Source organism: Limanda limanda, chromosome 17 (genome assembly GCF_963576545.1).
Source record: "Limanda limanda chromosome 17, fLimLim1.1, whole genome shotgun sequence".
Classification (NCBI taxonomy): domain Eukaryota; kingdom Metazoa; phylum Chordata; class Actinopteri; order Pleuronectiformes; family Pleuronectidae; genus Limanda; species Limanda limanda.
The window spans coordinates 22,279,092-22,298,365 of NC_083652.1; the positions used below are offsets into that span (position 1 = coordinate 22,279,092).

Consider the following 19,274-nt stretch of genomic DNA (forward strand, 5'->3'; position numbering starts at 1 on the left):
TACTGCATGTCAGGCCTAACTGCAAGACTCAACAATTTCTGCTGTAAGATAGACACATCTTTGATGTTCAGCAATAACATCATGGATCACTGCCTATCCCTCTAAAGCAAGATTACATTTTAAAAAAACAAGTTATTAAATAGAAACAACTCACTTGATTCTCGTGGCGTCACAACCGTCTGCAGCTCTGCTCGTTATCGTGACTTCAGCTCCAACTTTAATCCTCCTTTTATCTGTTTGTGTTCGGCAGTGTACTTTGTTTGATTCTTAAATGCATTTGCATCGCACACGGAGATATCGACTCGCTCCGGGGAAAGCTCTCGGCCAATCGAATTTGGGTCTGCAGTGTTGTAAAATGTTCTGTAATTTTAACAGGCCCAGTTAAAACCATACAGGAAGGGGATAGGATGTCTGTGGTGGTGAACAGGCCTCTCTGTTCAGCCTTCTGGGGGTAGAGAAATAATAAGCGCTTTGTGTTATCTGAAGTCTGGCAGGTTTCACAGTTTAAAGCCAGAGGTGCTCGTGTGTTGATGCAGCCGCTCTGAATGGTATAAGTGGAACTCTGACCTCTGTGTCTCTGTGTCCCTCACAGTCCTCCAGCTCTGTCTGCAGCAGAGGAGAACTCGGGAGCAGCTTGTGGATCAAGGCATCATGCCACGTGAGTCTTCACATCACACATAAACAAAACTCTTACCTTACACTCTGAAAATGAGGTTCCTGGACTGACAGCCACAAGGAGAGTCCATAGTGTCTTTCTTCTGCATAATGCCCTTCTACTTTTCTTACATACAAAATTGTGTTGCTGTTATTTGAATTATAAGTTCATACCTAAGGTAGACGGAGATGAGTTATGCCGCATGTTCAATGTTTTGAGTTACATTTTGTGGTATATCTGTTTTGCATTATTGAAAACTGCAAGTCAGCACATCAGCCTTTGTGCAGTCGTCCTGCAACCAGAGGAGGTCATGTCCTCAATGAGGTCCATGCGGAGAAGGTGGCAAAACATGGGATGGGTGAGGGATCCACATGTTTGTAAGGGAAGTACTTTATTAGACATTAGTAAGTACTTGCTTTTAAATATACTTAAAGTAGTGAAAGTGTTTGGCCTAATGAAAAAAGGTGAATTACATTATTTTGGCAAAGATCCACAGTGAACATGGCGACTCCATTTTTCAGGGAATGTCAGTTCAGGCAACTTCCTTTGAGGAATTCCTCCATCGTTTCATCGGTTTCTTTTAAGCGCTCCAGCGAGGCGTATTGACTGATGGGTATTTGTTCTTGTAAATTTCCGTGGAACTGATGAACTATTGTTCACTTCTTCCCTGCACAGTTCCCTTTGAACTGAGCATGATTGCTACCTACAGTCTGGAATCTCACTTAAGATGGCTGATTACCCTCCGATTGGGTCAGAGGACCAATTATTGATTACTTTTAAATATATCAAGTGCAATGTAATGTAAGGCAATACTTTGTGTAAGGCGGCGAGGCGGTGGACTAGTGGCAGAAACTTGGACTATGGGCAGAAAAGGTCTCTGGTTCGTCTCTGGTTCGACTCCACGGAGAAACAACAAAAAGACGAACCTGGATTGATCTGTCCAAAAATCCAAGAGGGTTCTCCCTACCCTGTCTAGTGCCCCTGAGCAAGGCACCTTACTCCCCCAACATCTGCTCCCCGGGCGCCGTACATGGCTGCTCACTGCTCTGTGTGTCCTGCACCAGATGGGTTAAAAGCAGAGGTTACATTTCCCTACAATTGCATTAGTCTGTGCATGTGTTTGGGACAAATAAATGTATCTTAATCTTAATCTTAAAATGTAGTGGAGTAGAAAGTGTAGATATTTGCTGATATATGCCAAAAGTGATGAGTACCCATAAATAAATCTATTTAAGTAAAGTACAGATACATAAAAAAAATCTACGTAAGTACAGTAACTAAGTATATATATTGGTTCCATCCCACCACTGGAAATATATAAACTAGGTTTTCTTAAATTCACTCTTTCCACCTAAGAACATGAACATCAAACTTCCTTTTTTAGACAAATAACTGTATTCATTATACTCATTCTCATTAAGTGTGAGGTTTATTCTTCTCTTACTAATAGTTGGATCATTGTCCTCATGTAAACATAGCCAATGATGAAAATGACTCACAGATTAATCACAGATAAGCCATCAAGCAGCACCAGGAAGGACAAGCTCCCACTTTAATACCGTTCATCTTTTGATGTGACAAAGTGGAGCAGACTCAGTCCCTACTTTCCCTGGCTGGGCTTTGTGTTTGAGAGAACACCTGATAAAAGAGAAGCTGCCTCTGCGATAGAATTGTGCTGATAGCTGGGAAGGCAGAAAGAGACAAAGATGTGTCCCGCTCACTCTTGAGAAGTCTCCTGCGGTCAGGTTTTCAGCTCCTCTCTGTGAGAATGAGTCAGTGACTGAGTCTTCTTCACCGGAGGTCAGTCTGTGGCCCGGACACAAACCTTCTCAGGCCATTCTCCACTGAACCTACTCTGCTACTCCCACTCTCACAGGCTCATGGTAGGTATGTGCTGAGATTTGGGTGACGAGCAGGAATGTTTTCCTTGCTTCTCTGACACACTCCTCAGAGCCCCCCCACCTCTGACAAAAAATGTCCTTAAAGCTAACAGTGCTCGTCATGGAGGAGGTGACGAGTCGCTGAGCCAGACCTGGTCTAAAGCATCATGAGTTTATTCTGAGGGATCAAAGAGTGACTCTCTGCATGGAGCAATCTCCTCTCTGCTTGAATCAGTAGAGCTGACACTTCCTGTCGGACTCCCATGAGCTTCTGTTTATTATTAATGTCACACTCATGCAGAACAAAGACAAAACACATGAAAATAATGATAGAAAGAAGAGATTTCACTGCAGCTGATTTGAGGTGGAAAGTGAAGTAAAAGAATGTCATATTGCCTAATATCGCAAATCACAATTTTGCCTCAAGGGTCTTAACAATCTGCACAATATTACGACACATGCTGTCCTTAAACCTCTGAATCAGACAAAGAAAACTCCCCAAAAAGCACATAAACAAGAAAGAAAGAAGGAAATCTCTAGGAGAGCAAGAGAGGAGGGATCACTCCCACAGAACCTACAGATAAGAAATAGATGTGGTGTTTACAGAATATTGCGACAAAGAAGATTTAAACTATGGACGGTCGGGACGATTACATTATAGATTGTAACATTAATGAAGAATATGATCTGGGAGGACATCAAGCAACTTCCACATGCCACCAACAGATTAGACCTGAGCCACGCGACCACCATGAAGATCTGTAAAAGAGGTCAGACTAAGCAAACATACACAAGGGAAAAAACACAAGCATGTCATTAACACGTTGAGTAGAAACAAACAAACACTCGGCAGGAGAGACAGACTCCTGGAGGATGAAGATCCAGATCCAAAACATCTGGCACGAGGCACCGGCAGCCAGGAGAGGGGAAGAGGGGTCTCAGGGGGGGGTCTCAATAGAGAGAACAGGGAGGAGTGGTTGAAGAGATATGGGCACACAACCGGGGCGGTCAAGTGCTGGAGGGAAAAGATGCAGCGGTTACCAGAAAGTTTACATTCATTCTAGGGCTGGGCAAGTTAACTCGTTTTAATCGAGTTAACTCAAGTGATGAGTTAACTCGATTGTTTATCCGCCAATTATTTTCTTTTTTCCTGTTCTGCAGCAGTCAGCAACAGACTTTCACAAAATAAAAGCCTGACTTTCACAATAAAACAATAAATAATCAAACCTGAGCTAATGCGAGATAAAATAATTAATCGAGTTAACTCATCACTTGAGTTAACTCGATAAAAACGAGTTAACTTGCCCAGCCCTAATTCATTCTGAACCATCCTGAGTAATTTTAAGACTTAGTAATATCACGTGTAAGCATAGGTGAAAAAAGTTGGTTTTGGTAACATCTTTAATGTAGTTTAATATATGATCAACCACCACAGCAAGGACCTTGGCTGGAGCGTGTTACTTTCTCTGTTCAAACGGTTGTGTCCGAACTCTGACCAGCGACCAGCCTCTGAGTTTCATCTTATCGCAGAAACAAGAAGGCCTCTTATTAGATCATTTGAGAATGTTCCTCATCTTTAACAGGACGACACAGTGAGTATCAGTAGTACAACCATGGTAATTACCACATGGAACTGGCTGCAAAAAGATTTTAAATTAACCGAAATGATTTCTTTGAACGCTTTTAAATCTACGATGAGATCATTTCAGACCACTTCTTTTACTTGCAGATGTTTTTTATGAATTTTAATTTATTTGTAACTGTTTTTTATCATTTTAATTTCAGTTTATATGTTGTGAGTGTAATATTGTGAGTGTACATATGTTATTTGTTGCTGCCTTTTGGCCAGGACTCCCTCGAAAAAGAGGTTTTTAATCTCAATGGGACTTTCCTGGTTAAATAAAGGTCAAATAAATAAATAAAAAAATTAAATCCATGGCTGAGTATAATTTGGCCTGGAGTTAAAATATAAACAGAGAAAAGATAGAAAAACCCGAGGGCCAAGAAGAGAGCCATGGGCTCCTCCGTATTTCACGTCAGTAAATATTGATGTAGTATTAATTCAGGAAACACTGTGTCTTTCAGATAAGTACTTAAAGACTTAAACCATGTGAGAGCCCGACCAGAGACACCAAATTGGTTTCCACACGTGGAAGTGATCTATAGTATTAAAAGCTGCACTGAGATTAAGCAAGAGACGTACAGAGGAGGAATCTAAACCATAGTAAGCAGAAGTGATGAGCCTTTAAAGTAGATTGACAGTTTAGCCAAAGCAGTTTTCCAGCCAGTGGGGATGAAGCCAGGAAAATAAAGTGATAGATTAAGATTATAAAGGATTGTAGGGTCAAGAACTGGCTAGAGATCTTTGAAAAGTGAAGCTGTTAAAGGGCTGGGTTGCTAGTTTGTACCTTTTTAAAGCAAAAGCATCTTAGATAATGATACACGTTTGCAATATTCTACTTTCAACACATTAGAAATGCCGTATAAAAATTCATGATGCAAAGAAAAGTATTTTTTCATAAATCAACTCATTTATTTTGTTTCAAGTCAATTCATTCTGTTATTATATTACTTTGACTTATTTACCTGTTTATTTATATAGTCGTTTATTTATTTCTGTTGAGCGAGAAAAGTTACAAATGTTGTTTTGTCACCTTGTCCCAGCTCTGAAAACACCTGCAGCCTTTCATGAGCAGATTCGCAGCCTCGAGAGAGCCAAGGTGAGATGTTCCATCAACACTGCAGCTGAACGTAACTGTGTTATTCTCCATTTTAATTTTATTCCATAACATTTTCATTTTCTTAACAGACAGGGAACTTCCTGAAGCACAAGCTCTGCAGCAGACCTCAGCGATCTGAGCTGGTCCGTATGCACATCCTGCAAGGTAGTCTTCCTCCTGTGTGTTCTCACTAGTTAGAAGCTTCTAGATAAGACAGACGAGATGTGGTTATTAATCTGCCTCGACTTACTGCCTACTTTGTTTTACAAAGTTCTAAGCGCTTTGTGAGTTCTGCCTGTAGCTGCTGTGAGTCACTCTGATGAAGCTGACGCTGGCCAGATCACAACTAATGATTCTCTGAATCTTTATCAGAGTCTCAGGCGGAGGCCTCCCTGCAGGCCACACAGATGCAGCTGAAGAGGGCCAGACTGACTGATGATCTCAATGAGAAGATCGCCCAGCGGCCAGGAGCCATGGAGCTGGTGGAGAAGAACATCCTGCCTGTGGACCCTGCTTCTGAAGAGGTCAACAATGGTAGATGCTTGTTATATCCTCCATCTTAGAAGACATGAAGAACCATTAAAAGATTTTATTTTAGCCACTTGGGTAACATCAGAATATCAGGTACTTAAGCCATTGTTGTTGTTTCACTAGTATTTGAGAAGTCAAAGTTAAGTCCAACTGATATGGATTTTTGGAGGCTGATACCAATATTAAGGAGTAAAAAATTTCCAAGATCAAATATCAGCCAATATATATTGAAAAAAGACCTTCAATGATTCCTAACATGTCACTTTTGAAACCCTATGACAAAGAAATGTCAATGAGGCTTAGCCATCAACTTTAATCTAAATAACTATAAAGACAAAGAATACGCAAAAACAATCAAATATTTACATCTTGAATTAAGAAAATAAACATTAATAACTCAGTGAAATGAAAGCTTTCATTTGCTGAAACCGTTATGTCTGTATTGAACATGTAAGCCTGCAATGTCTGTGTGTTTGTTATAGTCACTGACTAATGTGCAACTTATCCGCTTTGGTGATATCTTAGGAGATATCATCAAAGTCCGTTGATTTAACTTTGAAGATAAATTTGAAGATCCTCCCACTTATCCTCTTGCATCATCAAAATTTGAACGTGTCCAGCAGCTTAAGACTTAACATCTGCAGAACTATTGTCTTGATTTCCATCACCTTCAGCTGTACTCTGTGTTTAATGCCAATAAGCATTGTTAGAATGTTAACCTGCTAAACTAAGATGGTGAATTTGATAAACATTATACATGATTTGCATATCATGTTAGCATGCTGACATAAGCTTGAAGTCCCGCCTCCGCTTCCGCCGCTGCCCTTATACTGTTCTCACTCCTTTTGCAATGTAAGAATGAAACTCACTGCAGAATGAAGTAAGACAAATGCTTTTTCCCCCCCCAGTTTTTTACTCATCCTTTAAATAAATAACAAGCTGCACTTATTTATGTTTGATGTCGGCCTCACAGGTGAAAAGTCAAACTCCTCTAAAGCAGCAGATGTTTACAGCTTTGATGAGGACAGCAGCGAGGCCTTATCACCGGAGCAGCCGTCCAGCCAGGAAACTCCCGTCTGCACCCCCACCTCCGGGGGGGGGTCTGCAGGGACCGAGGCCGCTTCATCCTCCTCTCAGTTACACTCTGGCGTCCAGGTGAACCTTCAACCTTTACAAATCCTAAAACAGAAACTGGCCATGTTAAACAGATAAAACTACACTCTGATGACACGCTTTCTATTTTCTATAAGTCTAAAAATGTAATGTTTTCAGAAGCCTATGAAATTCTTTGTTTACTGCATAAACTCACAGGTCAACTGTGTTTAATGCACTTTTCATCCTTCGTTAACATATATCATGCTTGTTTTTCATTTTATGAGACATTTTATGTTTTTATTCCAGTTGGTTTTTCCTTGCCGAGCGTGGGATGATGATTAACGACCGCTCTGACTGAACGGCTTGTGTGTTGTTTTTTCTCTGTCTCTTTTCTTCAGCATTCCCCGCCATCAAACTCACAGCCCCCCTCAGATTTACTCAAACTCGTCTCTACAAATGAGACACAAAACAACTCACAAGCATCTGCACCTCAGCCAATCACAGCTGTTGTGTCCAGTATCACGCCAGGGCCGGTTCTTGTGAAGGTGAGTTGTTCTTTTCTAGTTTCCAGTTTAGCCAAAGACCTTTCAAAGTCTTCTTTCACTTAAGTGTAGCAGTGATTGTTCTTTTGAAAGGAAGAGTTCATTTAGTTTAAAACCAGCTGACAGGAAACTGAACGCTGGACCTCAGCTCTCTGTCTCTCTGATTTATTGACTGTATGTATTTTGGTTTCCTTTGGAAATGTGATGGCCGATACGTCAGAAGACACAGCATCTGTGTTTTATCATTCTGAAAGTCACATCAGTTAAGAGTTGAACTGAAATTCAGCCAAGTCGAAGTGCAGTTTGAGGAACAACGAGGTGTAAAGTACTTGATTTTAAATATGTGCACAGTTTGTCTTCAGTCAGGGTCGAAGGATGTTTTAACCCTCTTCACTTAAGCTGTTTCAAATCTAAGCCAAAAATCAAAGGGCACGGGTGAAGCAATAACTTGTGTGTTTATCATGATCCAGTTCCTCTCTGAGCACAAGGTGACCTCTCTCTCCCTTGGAATACAATCGTGGACTGAATTCGAAAAAAAATCGCAGGGTGTGTGTGTGCTGGCTTAGCCCAACTTGACGTTTCATAGTTATAACCTGCTGCTCTGATGCCAAGCCATTTTCATGTGCATCCTGTAATTGCAGGTGGTAAAACAATGAGGGTCACATTTCCACTACCCGCTTCCTCATCCTGCGTTTATCATCGGGTGTCAGAACAATGTCCCAGCTCAGTGTTCAAGCTATAAAAATCCACCATCAGTTCCAAGTCTTGAAGTGTTGGTGGTGGCTCTGCTGCCTCTGTTTACTGGAGAAACTTGTTCAGACATAGGGATCAAAAAGTGTCCAGATGGTCCGCTCAGGTTTTTACAAGTCCCCCTTTCCCTTTGTTGTGTTGTGCTCTGCAGCAGACTCTGCCCAAGCAGCCTGGCGATAAAAGCCGTAGCAAAAAGAGCAAAGAGCCCAAACCGTGGGTGAAAAAGCTGAAGTACCATCAGTACATCCCCCCGGACCAGAAGCAGGAGCTCAATGACGCCCCGATGGACTCTGGCTACGCCCGCCTCCTGCAGCAGCAGCAGCAGTTCCTGCAGCTCCAGATCTTAAACCAGCAGCAGCAGCAGTACAGCTACCCGGCCGTCCTGCCTGCCACAGTAAAGTATGGCTTCATTCAGAATCAGGATCAGAATCAGAAGTATTTTATTGCCAAGTACGTTCACACATACAAGGAATTTGCTCTGGTTATTGGTGCAAACAATGAACATGGAAACATAAAAAACGCAATAAATACAACATGCATAGGAGAGCAATAAAAAATGGGAAACCAGTATATATTTACTCACTGTTTACTTCTTATTTATACAAAGTAACATTTATTTTGAGATAAACATTTCTGAATAAAAATATATAAAAAATTTAAAAAGTGAAGTAAAAAGTGAAATTCTAAATGCAAAGCAGTTAACCGTGTCATATTGCAATATGCAATGTAATGCAGTATAATATAATATGATATGATATAATGTGTAAATTTAACAACACGGACACAGCCAGAGACAGGACTTTCCCCACCAACACTTGTCTTTGTTTGTATAGGCTTCATTGTTTAAGCTGCTGAAACAACCCTGACATACAAATGTATCTTCCTTCCTAAGTTTAGCTTTTTATTAAAACTTTCCACAAACTTTAACACTCACACCTGCTTTTAGAAGCCGTGGAGCTAACTGCCTCGACCGCAGCTGCTGTTTGTCTCACATACTTGACATTTCCTGCCCACGGTTTTCTACACAGAAGCTGTTAATTGTGAAAAATAGATAATAGTTCAAACTCTGTACTCCCTTTCTCTTCCGTCTTATTACAACAGATCAGCAACTGAGGTACAAACCAGCTGTTCCACTGTCCTGAGTGGAAACGCTGCGGCTGCACCCGTACCGCCCCGCCACGCTCAGAGGAACCGCAAGCTGGATCACTTACCGGCTAATCTGGATGAGATGAAGGTGACACAGTCTGACCTTATGCACCTCAGGCATGCTGCAGAGGAGCCCTAACAAAGATTTGAGAGATATTCTCTGATAATCTCTTGTGTTTACAGGTTGCTGGGCTGAAAATGGAACTAAAACGCAGATCGCTCCCTGTTTCCGGGACTAAGACGGGCCTGATCGAGAGGCTGAAGTTATATCGGGAGAGCTCTACCATCCAGACTGCTGCTGCCTTGGAAACATCAGCTGCCACAACGTCAGAAAACATCAAGTTAACCCCCCCTGTGTCCCCTGTGGCCTGCAAGGTGTCCAGTCTGGGTGTAGAGGACAGTAGTGTGGCAGAGAGTCCAACAAACCTTTCCGATTCTCGGTCTCCAGCCTACACTGCTCCCTGCAGGAGCTCCCCACACAGAGCTCCACAGGAGGAGTCACCCACAGAGACAGGGTCCTCTGGGAGGGACTCTGAAAAGGACAAACGTCTTCATGAGAAGGAGCGTCAGATTGAGGAGCTGATGAGGAAGCTGGAGCAGGAGCAGAGGCTGGTGGAGGAACTGAAGCTGCAGCTGGAGGTGGAGAAGAGGAGTCAGCAGGGAGATGCTCCACCTCAGCTCAGCCCTCTCGCTCCCATCCAGGTCAAAGAGGAGAGAAGGTCCTCCTTAACCTGCTCCGCCCCCTGCCGCTCCCCTGGTCTGCAAGTGTTGGTCAAACAGGAAGAGGCCATGGATCAGAGCCACTCAGCTCCTCCTGATCAATTCCTCATCAGCCATCAGACCATCAAGCAGCCCGAAGCATCGCACCATGTCCAGGCCGGAGCGTCCCCCCCGGCCTCAGCACTCACTCTCCAGCTCCCAGACAACTGCATCAGATTACACACTCCTGTTAGCAGCACAGGCCTCATCCAGACCTCTGGACAGGTGCCACAGAAAATAGAGGCCTCAGCAGCTTTACAACAGCAATGCAGCACTCACACTCCGCCACTGACAAAGGTGAGAAAACACACGAATGCTGGTGCACAGTGCCTGGCTCCGCCTCCTTATGAGTCATCACTGTCAGCCGTGACCCTGTGAGGGTTTACATTCCTTTAGGATACACAAACTAGGATTGTATGGGGAGACTCACACATGAAACGTGTGACATCATACGTTGGGTTTTACTTTGCAGTGGAGTTGTGCATCGTAGATGGGGTGCAGTGTTTTTGATGGCGCTGCCTAGGGTTGCAAAATTTTGGGAATATTCAAAGTTGGAAACTTTCCATGGGAATTAACGGGAATTAACGGGAATAAACTAGAAATGATGTGGGTAATTTATACTAACTGTATTTACCTTGTCATATACAGACATAAATATAAACATTTTGTTTTGTCATAGGCTGATTTGAGCCCTGAGGAAACTTTGGGCACTTGACTATATGCTTCTGCATCGTTGTGTCATTCTTAACATAGGTCTTTGCACAGTATTTGCAAATGTACACAGCCTTTCCTTCTACATTGGATGAGGTGAAATGTCTCCACACATGAGAGAGTGCACGTGGCATTGTTCTGTAGAATAAGATGAGAAAAAAGTTTGTAAAAAAACACTAATGCAACGCCAGAGATATAAATAGTTAGCCAAACTATTGGAATCGTCTGTAAACATATTTTACAATTGATGGATAAATGAATGGAAATAGGCTAGATGAACAGATGAACAATCCTCAATCAGCATGCTAATATATTTCCCCAGTAATATCATGGAAACTTACCTGACTAGTCCTTCACTCTACAGCAGGCCTCAATAGCCCTGCTGTAGAGTGAAGGATGCTGGGAGTTATCTGTGCATGTGATGGAAGAATGCACAGTGGAGGGTTGAAACTCAACGTTCCATACATCTTTAAAATAGAGTTTTGAATGATGTTTTTATTGCTCAGCGTTTAATTTGCGTATATTTTTATTTTTTTTTCAAAATTCCCAAAATTCCAGAGCTAAACTTCCCATTGGAAAGTTTCCGGAAATTTACCGGAAACTTTCCGCCCCTTTGCAACCCTAGCACTGCCTCATGTATCACATATCACATGTTTTTCCCTCTAACAATCAATTACACGCTACCATCGGGTAATACATCTTTCTTGTTGCCATGATAATAACAGGCTTTGGCTGAGTGGTGAAATCTTCTGGTCGCATCAGAAGAAGTCCTGTGGAAACACGGGCGACTGGAGCAGGTTCTGAGTGACGGCCGAGCGGCCAGAGAATCAGAATCACAGACACAAACCGCAGCTCGACACAAACTCATGAGTTAAACCCTTGTAGACGAATGTCCCGAATTTGCCTCAAACCCCATTCCGGTCTTTTATCCCACTAATGCCTGATGGTGCAAATACTAGACATACCATGAAGGTATTGGAAGTTCTCTGCTGTCATCTAGTGGTCGGAGTGGAAAACACATACTAGCCCCTTGGTACTGTGCAGCAAAGATATTTTGAGATATTAAGCTGTATTTGAAATACTGTGATGATGGAACAGCAATGATTGTACAGAAACATATGTTGTTATTCAATTTCAATCAAAAGCAGCATCAGCATAATAATCTACATACCAGAGACTGGAAAATTTGTTAAATTACGGTTATGCCCCATTATGCCTAATGTCGCTAACTTGCTTCATACCTAAATTTTATATCTATTGTATATGCTATATTGAAATCAACAATCTCCACTTAATTTAGCATCTGTGTGACAGCCAAAAGCACAAATAATATTTTTTTTACATATTGGAAATTAATTCAGGCAATAAGGGGTTAAGATGTGCAGCACAAGCAGGGTTAAAATGTGACGAAGCCTCAGCTGAAGAGGCCTAACAAAACTCTGTGTAACTTATTTTATATTAAAAGCAGGTGATGAGCAATCCTCTTTTCCCCAATTCCCTCTGCAGCTTGTTTACTTCAACATAATTAACTCCTGCAGTGTATTTGTGTGTGTGTGTGTGTGTGTGTGTGTGTGTGTGTGTGTGTGAGTGTCTGCCTGTGTGTCGACTTTTCCGTACATGTTGCAGAAAGCATTCCCCTAACATTGATTGCATTAATGCATTTATTAATGTGTGCCTCCCTGCTGAATTTCCCTGCAGACGTGGAGGATGGACCCGGCAGCACAAAGTTCACTCAGCACATTCCCAGTGAGTGTTCGTCCTGCAGGAGCCTCCGGTAACCAGCCCATCGCTAATGGACCAGTGAAGAAGGTAGAAGATTACCCTTAAGTCCCATCTACTTTCTCTCGTCTTTTCCTGTAAAGCAACTGAAGTGCTGAGTCTGGGTTTTTTTTTGTGAGATGTAAACTGCATTTGAGCAGTGGGCCTGATATACAGACCCAGAGGTTCCTGCATCCTGTTCCCACTAGATTCGATGGAAGTTTCATAAAGAATCATTCTCCACTTCCTATAATTCCTTATTTGTATAGAAAAGCGCCAAATTGACAAGTTACTCACCAGGGGTCGAAGGTGGAGGCGTGATATAGTAAACTTTTGTGGTAGCATTAGATTCGAGGGGGGACGTCTTCTGACTTGTGCTGAATGACACCTCTAAGACAAGAAGAAGAAGAAGAAGAGCAAAGTTTGAAGCAGTAATGATTTTCTGCAGTAAGTGCTGAGTCTGGGTTTATTTTGTGAGATGTAAACTGCATTTGAGCAGTGGTGTCTTTGGGATGTTTCCTGTTTTTCATTTGACTGTTTTCTCTTCCTGTTCCAGTCTCCCAGTCACAGTCAACCACCGCTGATGTTGCATCAGCAGACGTTCAAATCCCATGTGTCCAAGTGTAAAGACCCCCCGCGCTATGAGGACGCAGTGAAGCAGACACGCAGCATGCTAATAGCTGTTCAGGTGGGGAAATGAGAGGAACGCTTTAATAAATAGTTACGTTTATCTTGAAGTTGTCAGGTGTGTAACTGGTTGTTATTTGTCTGCAGGGTCCCACTGCAGCCAGCCAGCAGATGGATGATCTATTTGATGTGTTAATTGAGAGCGGTGGTGAGAAATACTGATTTCTTTTCATTTTGGTAAATTAGGACAACTTCCTTTTGGATTTTTGGATTTTGAACTCTTTGTGTGCTGCACTTGTTCTTTCAGAAATCTCCCCCTTCGTCAAACAGGATCCTCCCAGCCTGGACAAGCCTCTCCCCGTGACAGCCAGCGTAACCACCCTACCTGTCAACATGGTTCTATCCCGCCCTCCCGCCATGGTCCAAGTGGCACAGCCGCCGGCGCCGCCCCTCAAACCTTCGACCGGCCTGTCAGTGCTGATCTCTGACCCCCAGCTGGACAAGCTCCTGGACTGCAGCACACTGTCCCCCGACTCTGAGCCACAAACACTGAAGCTGATGGAGGAGTTGCATTCGCCCATCACCATGGAGGTGGACTTTAACGTAAACGCACCACCCTCTGCTTTTACCTTGCACAATGCCAACATGGACACTATGGACACTATGGACAATATGGACTGGCTGGACCTGACCCTGTCAGCGCCAGCAGAGGGCGTCAACCCCTTGGACATGTCCACATCGGTGGGCGTCTTCTCCTCTGACTTCCTGGAGCCTCATGAACTGTGTTGATGGAAATGAGGTAATGCCAATGCACAACTGATGTGTTATCATTACAAGGTTTATTAATCATCATGTTACTCACATGTAATCCATTTACAGCATATTACTTTTTATGAAACAGTACATTTACTCATGTAATTGTGCATAGGAGGTTAACAAAAAGGGACGACAGTTGAGCGAGTGGACGCCAGAAGGAGTTTGAATCTGGAGTGGACAATTTGGGAAAAGGGAGAAGGAATAGAGTCAGTCGTCTTTCTAAGGCAAGCAGACAGGGGTGGGTGGGGGGGAATCTTGTTACGGCTGAATGACACACCAGCCACGCACCAATGTGTCATCTGTCTGAGTGTCGCTTCCATGTCTGTCCTTTGTCATCACCTCTCCCACCAGGAGGATGGCAGCTCAGGCCGCTGAAAACATATTCCTCTCTTTATTCTGGGTCCAGAACCTGCAAATGTCAGATTTGTACCTTGTACTCTCTGTTACCCACAGAATAAAATGGTTGTGTGATAAAGATAAAATCATGCATATCTCTGTGTACACAGCAAAATCTGTAGTGTTGTTGTTTCAGTGTTAATATTTTTGAGTTGGTGGGTGTCGATTTTGGAGTTGTTTTAACGCCACTAGTGTTAAAAAAAGCTCTGCGAGCGTTGTCAATTAAGCGAGTTAAATGTTAACACCTGTTACTGAGTTAGATTCACTTCAGGTCGAGTTCATCATAAAATATGGGAGGAGCTTCACCGCAAATCTCTGCACCCAATGAACCATAACAAAATCCCACGGCTCTCTTTATCAAGACAGGTGTAAGACTGACCCTCGGTCTCATTTTAGTGTTAAAAATACACTTTAATGAGTCATAAAATAACACTATGTATGTTAAAAATTAACTCTCATAGCGAAATGAAATAACACGATTTTAGTGTTAAAAATACACTTTAATGTGTCATAAAATAACACTATGTATGTTAAAAATAACACTCACAGAGAAAGGGAATAACACAATCTAGAGTTAAAGGTGCACTTATGTGGTGTCATAAAATAACACCAAGGGTGTCAAATATTTATCACTGTTAAAGAGTTAAAATATTAACACTTTTCAAAGTGTAATTTTAACTCAGAATCCGTGAGGATTATATAGACTCAGAAAAAGTGTTAAATTTAACACTCTTTGAGTTGAATTAACACTCCCGATTTTGCTGTGTATGAGTTCGGCTGCGGCGAATCCATTGGTGGATGTTTTTTAAATGTGACAGAAGACGGAAGGAATCCACAACAAACCCTTGCTCAATAAATGTCAGGCCATTTCAAATAAACATGATTTTTTAATAATTTAAAGAAGGCATGAGTTTGTTTCTGTGGGAGACTCACATCACAAAGAGGTGGTACTGGTGGTGTGAGCTGACAGTGGATGTAACTTGTTATCAATCTTTTCTCATGTTTGTCCTCTTTGTTGTCTGATCCTCATGAATTACCATGTGACTGTACATACTGCACTGACCGTGGGAACAGCAGAAACTACTGCTGCTATCAAAACAGATTGTAAACACACACACCAAAAGTAAAGCATTTCTGCCACAAGTTTTTACTGTCAGCAGCTCAGACGAATCGAACTTTAATATCACAGGTCATGAGGACTGACTGTGATGTCAACGATAAACCTAAAGCAGGAGAATCCTCACTAAATGTCACGGACAACAGTTAAATGAATCTGTTGGCAGACCGACTCCTGCAGGATTACAAATATTTATTATCTGCTTTGTTATGTTCAGACACAACCTGCAGTAAAAGAACAGTACCCATGAGTGTGATCCAGTGTGTGTAGTGACATCTGCTGGCCACATCTGGTTTTCTTTTTCAGCAAATAACACAAAACGACATCTGTATGGAGTTAATAAACTTCAGTGTCAAAGAAACTGTTGCAGGACAGTGGGACAGTGCCTTCATGGATTATGTGCTGGAATGAGAATTTTTTTTTTTTTTTTTTACCTTTATAACTCCACTGCAAGAGACATTATAATGCAGAGTTTGTATAGCACATGTTTTCCACAATTGTGTATTTCTGTTTAATACAAATGTATCAGCTGGTTTGGTTTCGTAAATACAGAGACAATTGGGATTTCACACCTTTTCTCTTCAGCGCTTACCATTAAAAACTACAATAAATGTATTAAGTTTGTCGCACTGTTGACTCCTAGAGAAATGAACTTTGACACAATTTGAATCATTTCACAGATTTTAGTAGACCCTTAAATGTGAAGTCATACAGATAATGTGTTTAAATCTCATATGATCTACATCTAAATACAATCAGTCACGTCAGAAAAGAAAATTGAACACAAGAGAGTGTCATCATTCGGTCTCGGTCCTCCGCATGCTTTCCTCTCAGAGCTTTTTAACAGTGCTGATTACAGAGCGACACCTGGGACACTTGTGGGTGGTCGATTTGAATGATTCCAGGCAGAAGGGAATGAGGCAACAACCCGCCACGCACCTGCAAGAAAACAGAACAGGAGTGTGGGTCTGGTTACACAATCATGTAAAAATAATTCACCAGGAACAGGGGGGAGGGGAGAGGCGGGGGGTGGTTGTGGTTGTGGTTGTTTCATACCCGATCATAGCTGTCATGAAACACACCATCCAGGTCACACTGCTGACGGACTGGGAGGTCTCTGTCACCACGAACTGACGACACTCGGGGCACTGAGTCCTGCACGGACACGGTGGAAGGTCTTCTGCTTCCAGAATCACTTTAGGGGCTGCGTGCAAAGAAGAGAAACACAACTTTTTTAAATCACAAAACTACTTTCATTGATAATCTGTCTAGAGCTCACAGGCATCAAAACCAAAGTTTAGTCTGTGGAGTCAAAAACTAGTAGAATATTAAAGGATAGATAATAGAACAGATGAACACACTTGTTTTTGTTCTTTCGTGCAGGTTAACAAGGCGCGTGAATGCCACACAGCATATGATCTTCACTCTCACAAACGAATGATGAGCAAAAGCATAATTAATATATATGTTTACATGGACACTGATATTCAAATATTAACCCGATTGAGACATTAGGATGAATAAGTCATGTAAACAGCATTTTCTAATGACCTAAACCTGAAGGCCAGAATAATAAATAATAAAAATATGACATGTGACACCTCAGTGTCATTATATGTATGCGTCTTAATTCTCTTGGAGTTTTTGCAGCATTTTTACTTTACATTACATTACATTTCCTTTAGCTGACGCTTTTATCCAAAGCGACTTACAATAAGTGCATTCAACCCCGAGGGAACAAACCCAGAACAACAAGAATCAAGAAAGTACAAGTTCTTCAAAAATAAAGCCAAACTACAAAATGCTATAATTAAGTGCCATTTAAGTGCTACAAAATTGTTAGTTTAAAAAATTGTTCTTTTTGTGCAATTTACATGTACCACAGTCACTTCTTGACACCATAATCAGACTATGCTCTTTCTCAACATGTGAACGGGAATATAAATGCTATTTTCTTTAAGCGACTCATGTAAACATCATAATTGAAATAATGTCTTACTCCAATATTGCTTTCTATGTCAACAGTCATTTTTGAGGCCTGATATACAGACCCAGAGGTTCCTGCCTCCTGTTCCCACTAGATTCGATGGAAGTTTCATAAAGAATCATTCTCCACTTCCTATAATTCCTTATTTGTATAGAAAAGCGCCAAATTGACAAGTTACTCACCAGGGGTCGAAGGTGGAGGCGTGATATAGTAAACTTTTGTGGTAGCATTAGATTCGAGGGGCGCCGTCTTCTGACTTGTGCTGAATGACACCTCTAAGAGAAGAAGAAGAAGAAGAAGAAGAGCAAAGTTTGATGCAGTAATGATTTGTCTGCACTCTGCAGTGAAACCTAAGACTCACTCTTCGCGCTGTCGTTGTCATGGTTTTGGTTTTGGATCTCAGCCTTCCTCTCATTCAGTTCCTTCAGTTTGTCATCAATGCTGTCAATCTCCTGTTGAGCCGATCCCACTTCCTTGCCATCTGGAAATAGAAACACCAGTCACACGCAGGAGAACAGCAGAGGCACAAGGAAAAAAACTATTTTGCTGAAGGCTATGATACTCAACAGAAAAGTCAGATCCTATATATTCTGTCCGTCGTGTGTCACCTTTTTGTCCAAACTCGACATGATTCCGTAGCTCCTGAATTACACACAGCAGTTTTTTCCTCTCCAGAAGTTGATGGGTTTTGAGAGAGAGAGAGTTCTGTTCTGTCGTTTGCCTGCTCCTCTCGTTCTCTGAAGAAGTCATGGTGGGGGCTGAAAAGACTGAAGAGGCCAAATGTTCTTAGCTCTTTACTCTCATTAGGCACAATTCCTGACTCCGCAAGAAGCACATTAAGAACAGTTATTTTTTTTAACGGTCAAGAAAATAGGAACTGTCAAAAGTTCCTATTTTAAATTGTCATTTTTATTGATAATATTGTTAGTAAGTGAGGAGTTTATTCTTTCTTTTTAAAGACTACTGGTAGGACATGGTTACTACAAGGACCGGTCAGACTTGGCACTGGCCCCACCCCTGGAAACATTTCAGAATTATTAAATTAAGTATAAAAAACCCATCCTGATGCCTTCTGTGTTTTATACAAATGATTAATCTATGAGGTAGAAGTGGTGGTCAACAGTGGCTTTGGTCGTTTCCAGATCAACAGTAAACGCAGATTAATGCTCGATAGAATAGTCAAAGGTCATAAAAAGTTGGTTTAAACAAAATAAGAAATGGTCCCTCCTCACTGAACCCATTTTAAGATTTAATTTATATATCAAAGAACTCCGTTTGGTGTCATTATAAAACACAAATAAGATTGAGTCCAACTTTTCCTCGATACGGAAAAACTAAAACAAAAAACATTTCTGGCTCGTTTTTTTTATTTTTATGTTGAGTCAGCAAAGGTAGGCGACTAAAACAATCATTTAACATTGATGAGGAGAAAATGCTGCAATCAATTTTCAAAGTAACACGACATAGATCTCAAGTCCAGTGAATGTATTTATTACTTTAACTGTACTCACTACAACCCTGTCAGAAGCTGAACCATCACTTTAACATCCCAGACCCTAGTTTCATAAAGTTTCCTTTAAGCTGTGTTAAAGAGAATATTAAAACATTAAAGAATATAGTGCAGTACCTCAATCCCTCAGCCGCTCCCAGTGAATCCTGCACAGGTAACATTCAAACTAGGTAAATAAGGACACAATACATGTACTGTTCACTTCCATCACGAAATATTCAAATCAGCTCATTTCTGACTGCCTCCTGGTACAGAGAGCTCCTTTTTAATGTGC

The 19,274-nt window shown here is 41.6% G+C and overlaps 2 protein-coding genes across 2 annotated transcripts; one reads left to right on the forward strand and one right to left on the reverse strand.

The window, feature by feature from the left end:
- The first annotated feature begins 592 nt into the window (after positions 1-592).
- mrtfbb (myocardin related transcription factor Bb) lies at positions 593-14,208 on the forward strand. Its single transcript, XM_061090282.1, has 14 exons — positions 593-658; positions 5,200-5,255; positions 5,345-5,420; positions 5,628-5,795; positions 6,760-6,941; positions 7,280-7,426; positions 8,325-8,567; positions 8,872-8,879; positions 9,275-9,407; positions 9,503-10,375; positions 12,488-12,598; positions 13,104-13,235; positions 13,322-13,382; positions 13,482-14,208. The coding sequence occupies exons 1-14, from the start codon at positions 652-654 to the stop codon at positions 13,961-13,963; spliced, it is 2,679 nt and encodes an 892-aa protein (XP_060946265.1). The 5' UTR covers positions 593-651; the 3' UTR covers positions 13,964-14,208.
- A 2,125-nt stretch (positions 14,209-16,333) lies between these two features.
- Positions 16,334-18,119, reverse strand: LOC133023730 (lipopolysaccharide-induced tumor necrosis factor-alpha factor homolog). Its single transcript, XM_061090790.1, has 5 exons — positions 18,113-18,119; positions 17,852-17,971; positions 17,673-17,765; positions 16,560-16,707; positions 16,334-16,442 (listed from the first exon to the last, which is right to left on the reverse strand). Exons 1-5 carry the CDS (start codon positions 18,117-18,119, stop codon positions 16,334-16,336), a joined length of 477 nt encoding a protein of 158 aa, XP_060946773.1.
- Positions 18,120-19,274: the final 1,155 nt, after the last annotated feature.

Coding starts and splice junctions, on each gene's coding strand:
- mrtfbb (XM_061090282.1), top strand. Junction 13,236..13,321: donor GCATGCTAATAGCTGTTCAG/GTGGGGAAATGA, acceptor ATTTGTCTGCAG/GGTCCCACTGCAGCCAGCCA. Junction 13,383..13,481: donor TGTGTTAATTGAGAGCGGTG/GTGAGAAATACT, acceptor TTGTTCTTTCAG/AAATCTCCCCCTTCGTCAAA.
- LOC133023730 (XM_061090790.1), bottom strand. Junction 16,708..17,672: donor GCCTCCACCTTCGACCCCTG/GTGAGTAACTTG, acceptor CTTTGCACGCAG/CCCCTAAAGTGATTCTGGAA. Junction 16,443..16,559: donor TTCATGACAGCTATGATCGG/GTATGAAACAAC, acceptor GTTTTCTTGCAG/GTGCGTGGCGGGTTGTTGCC.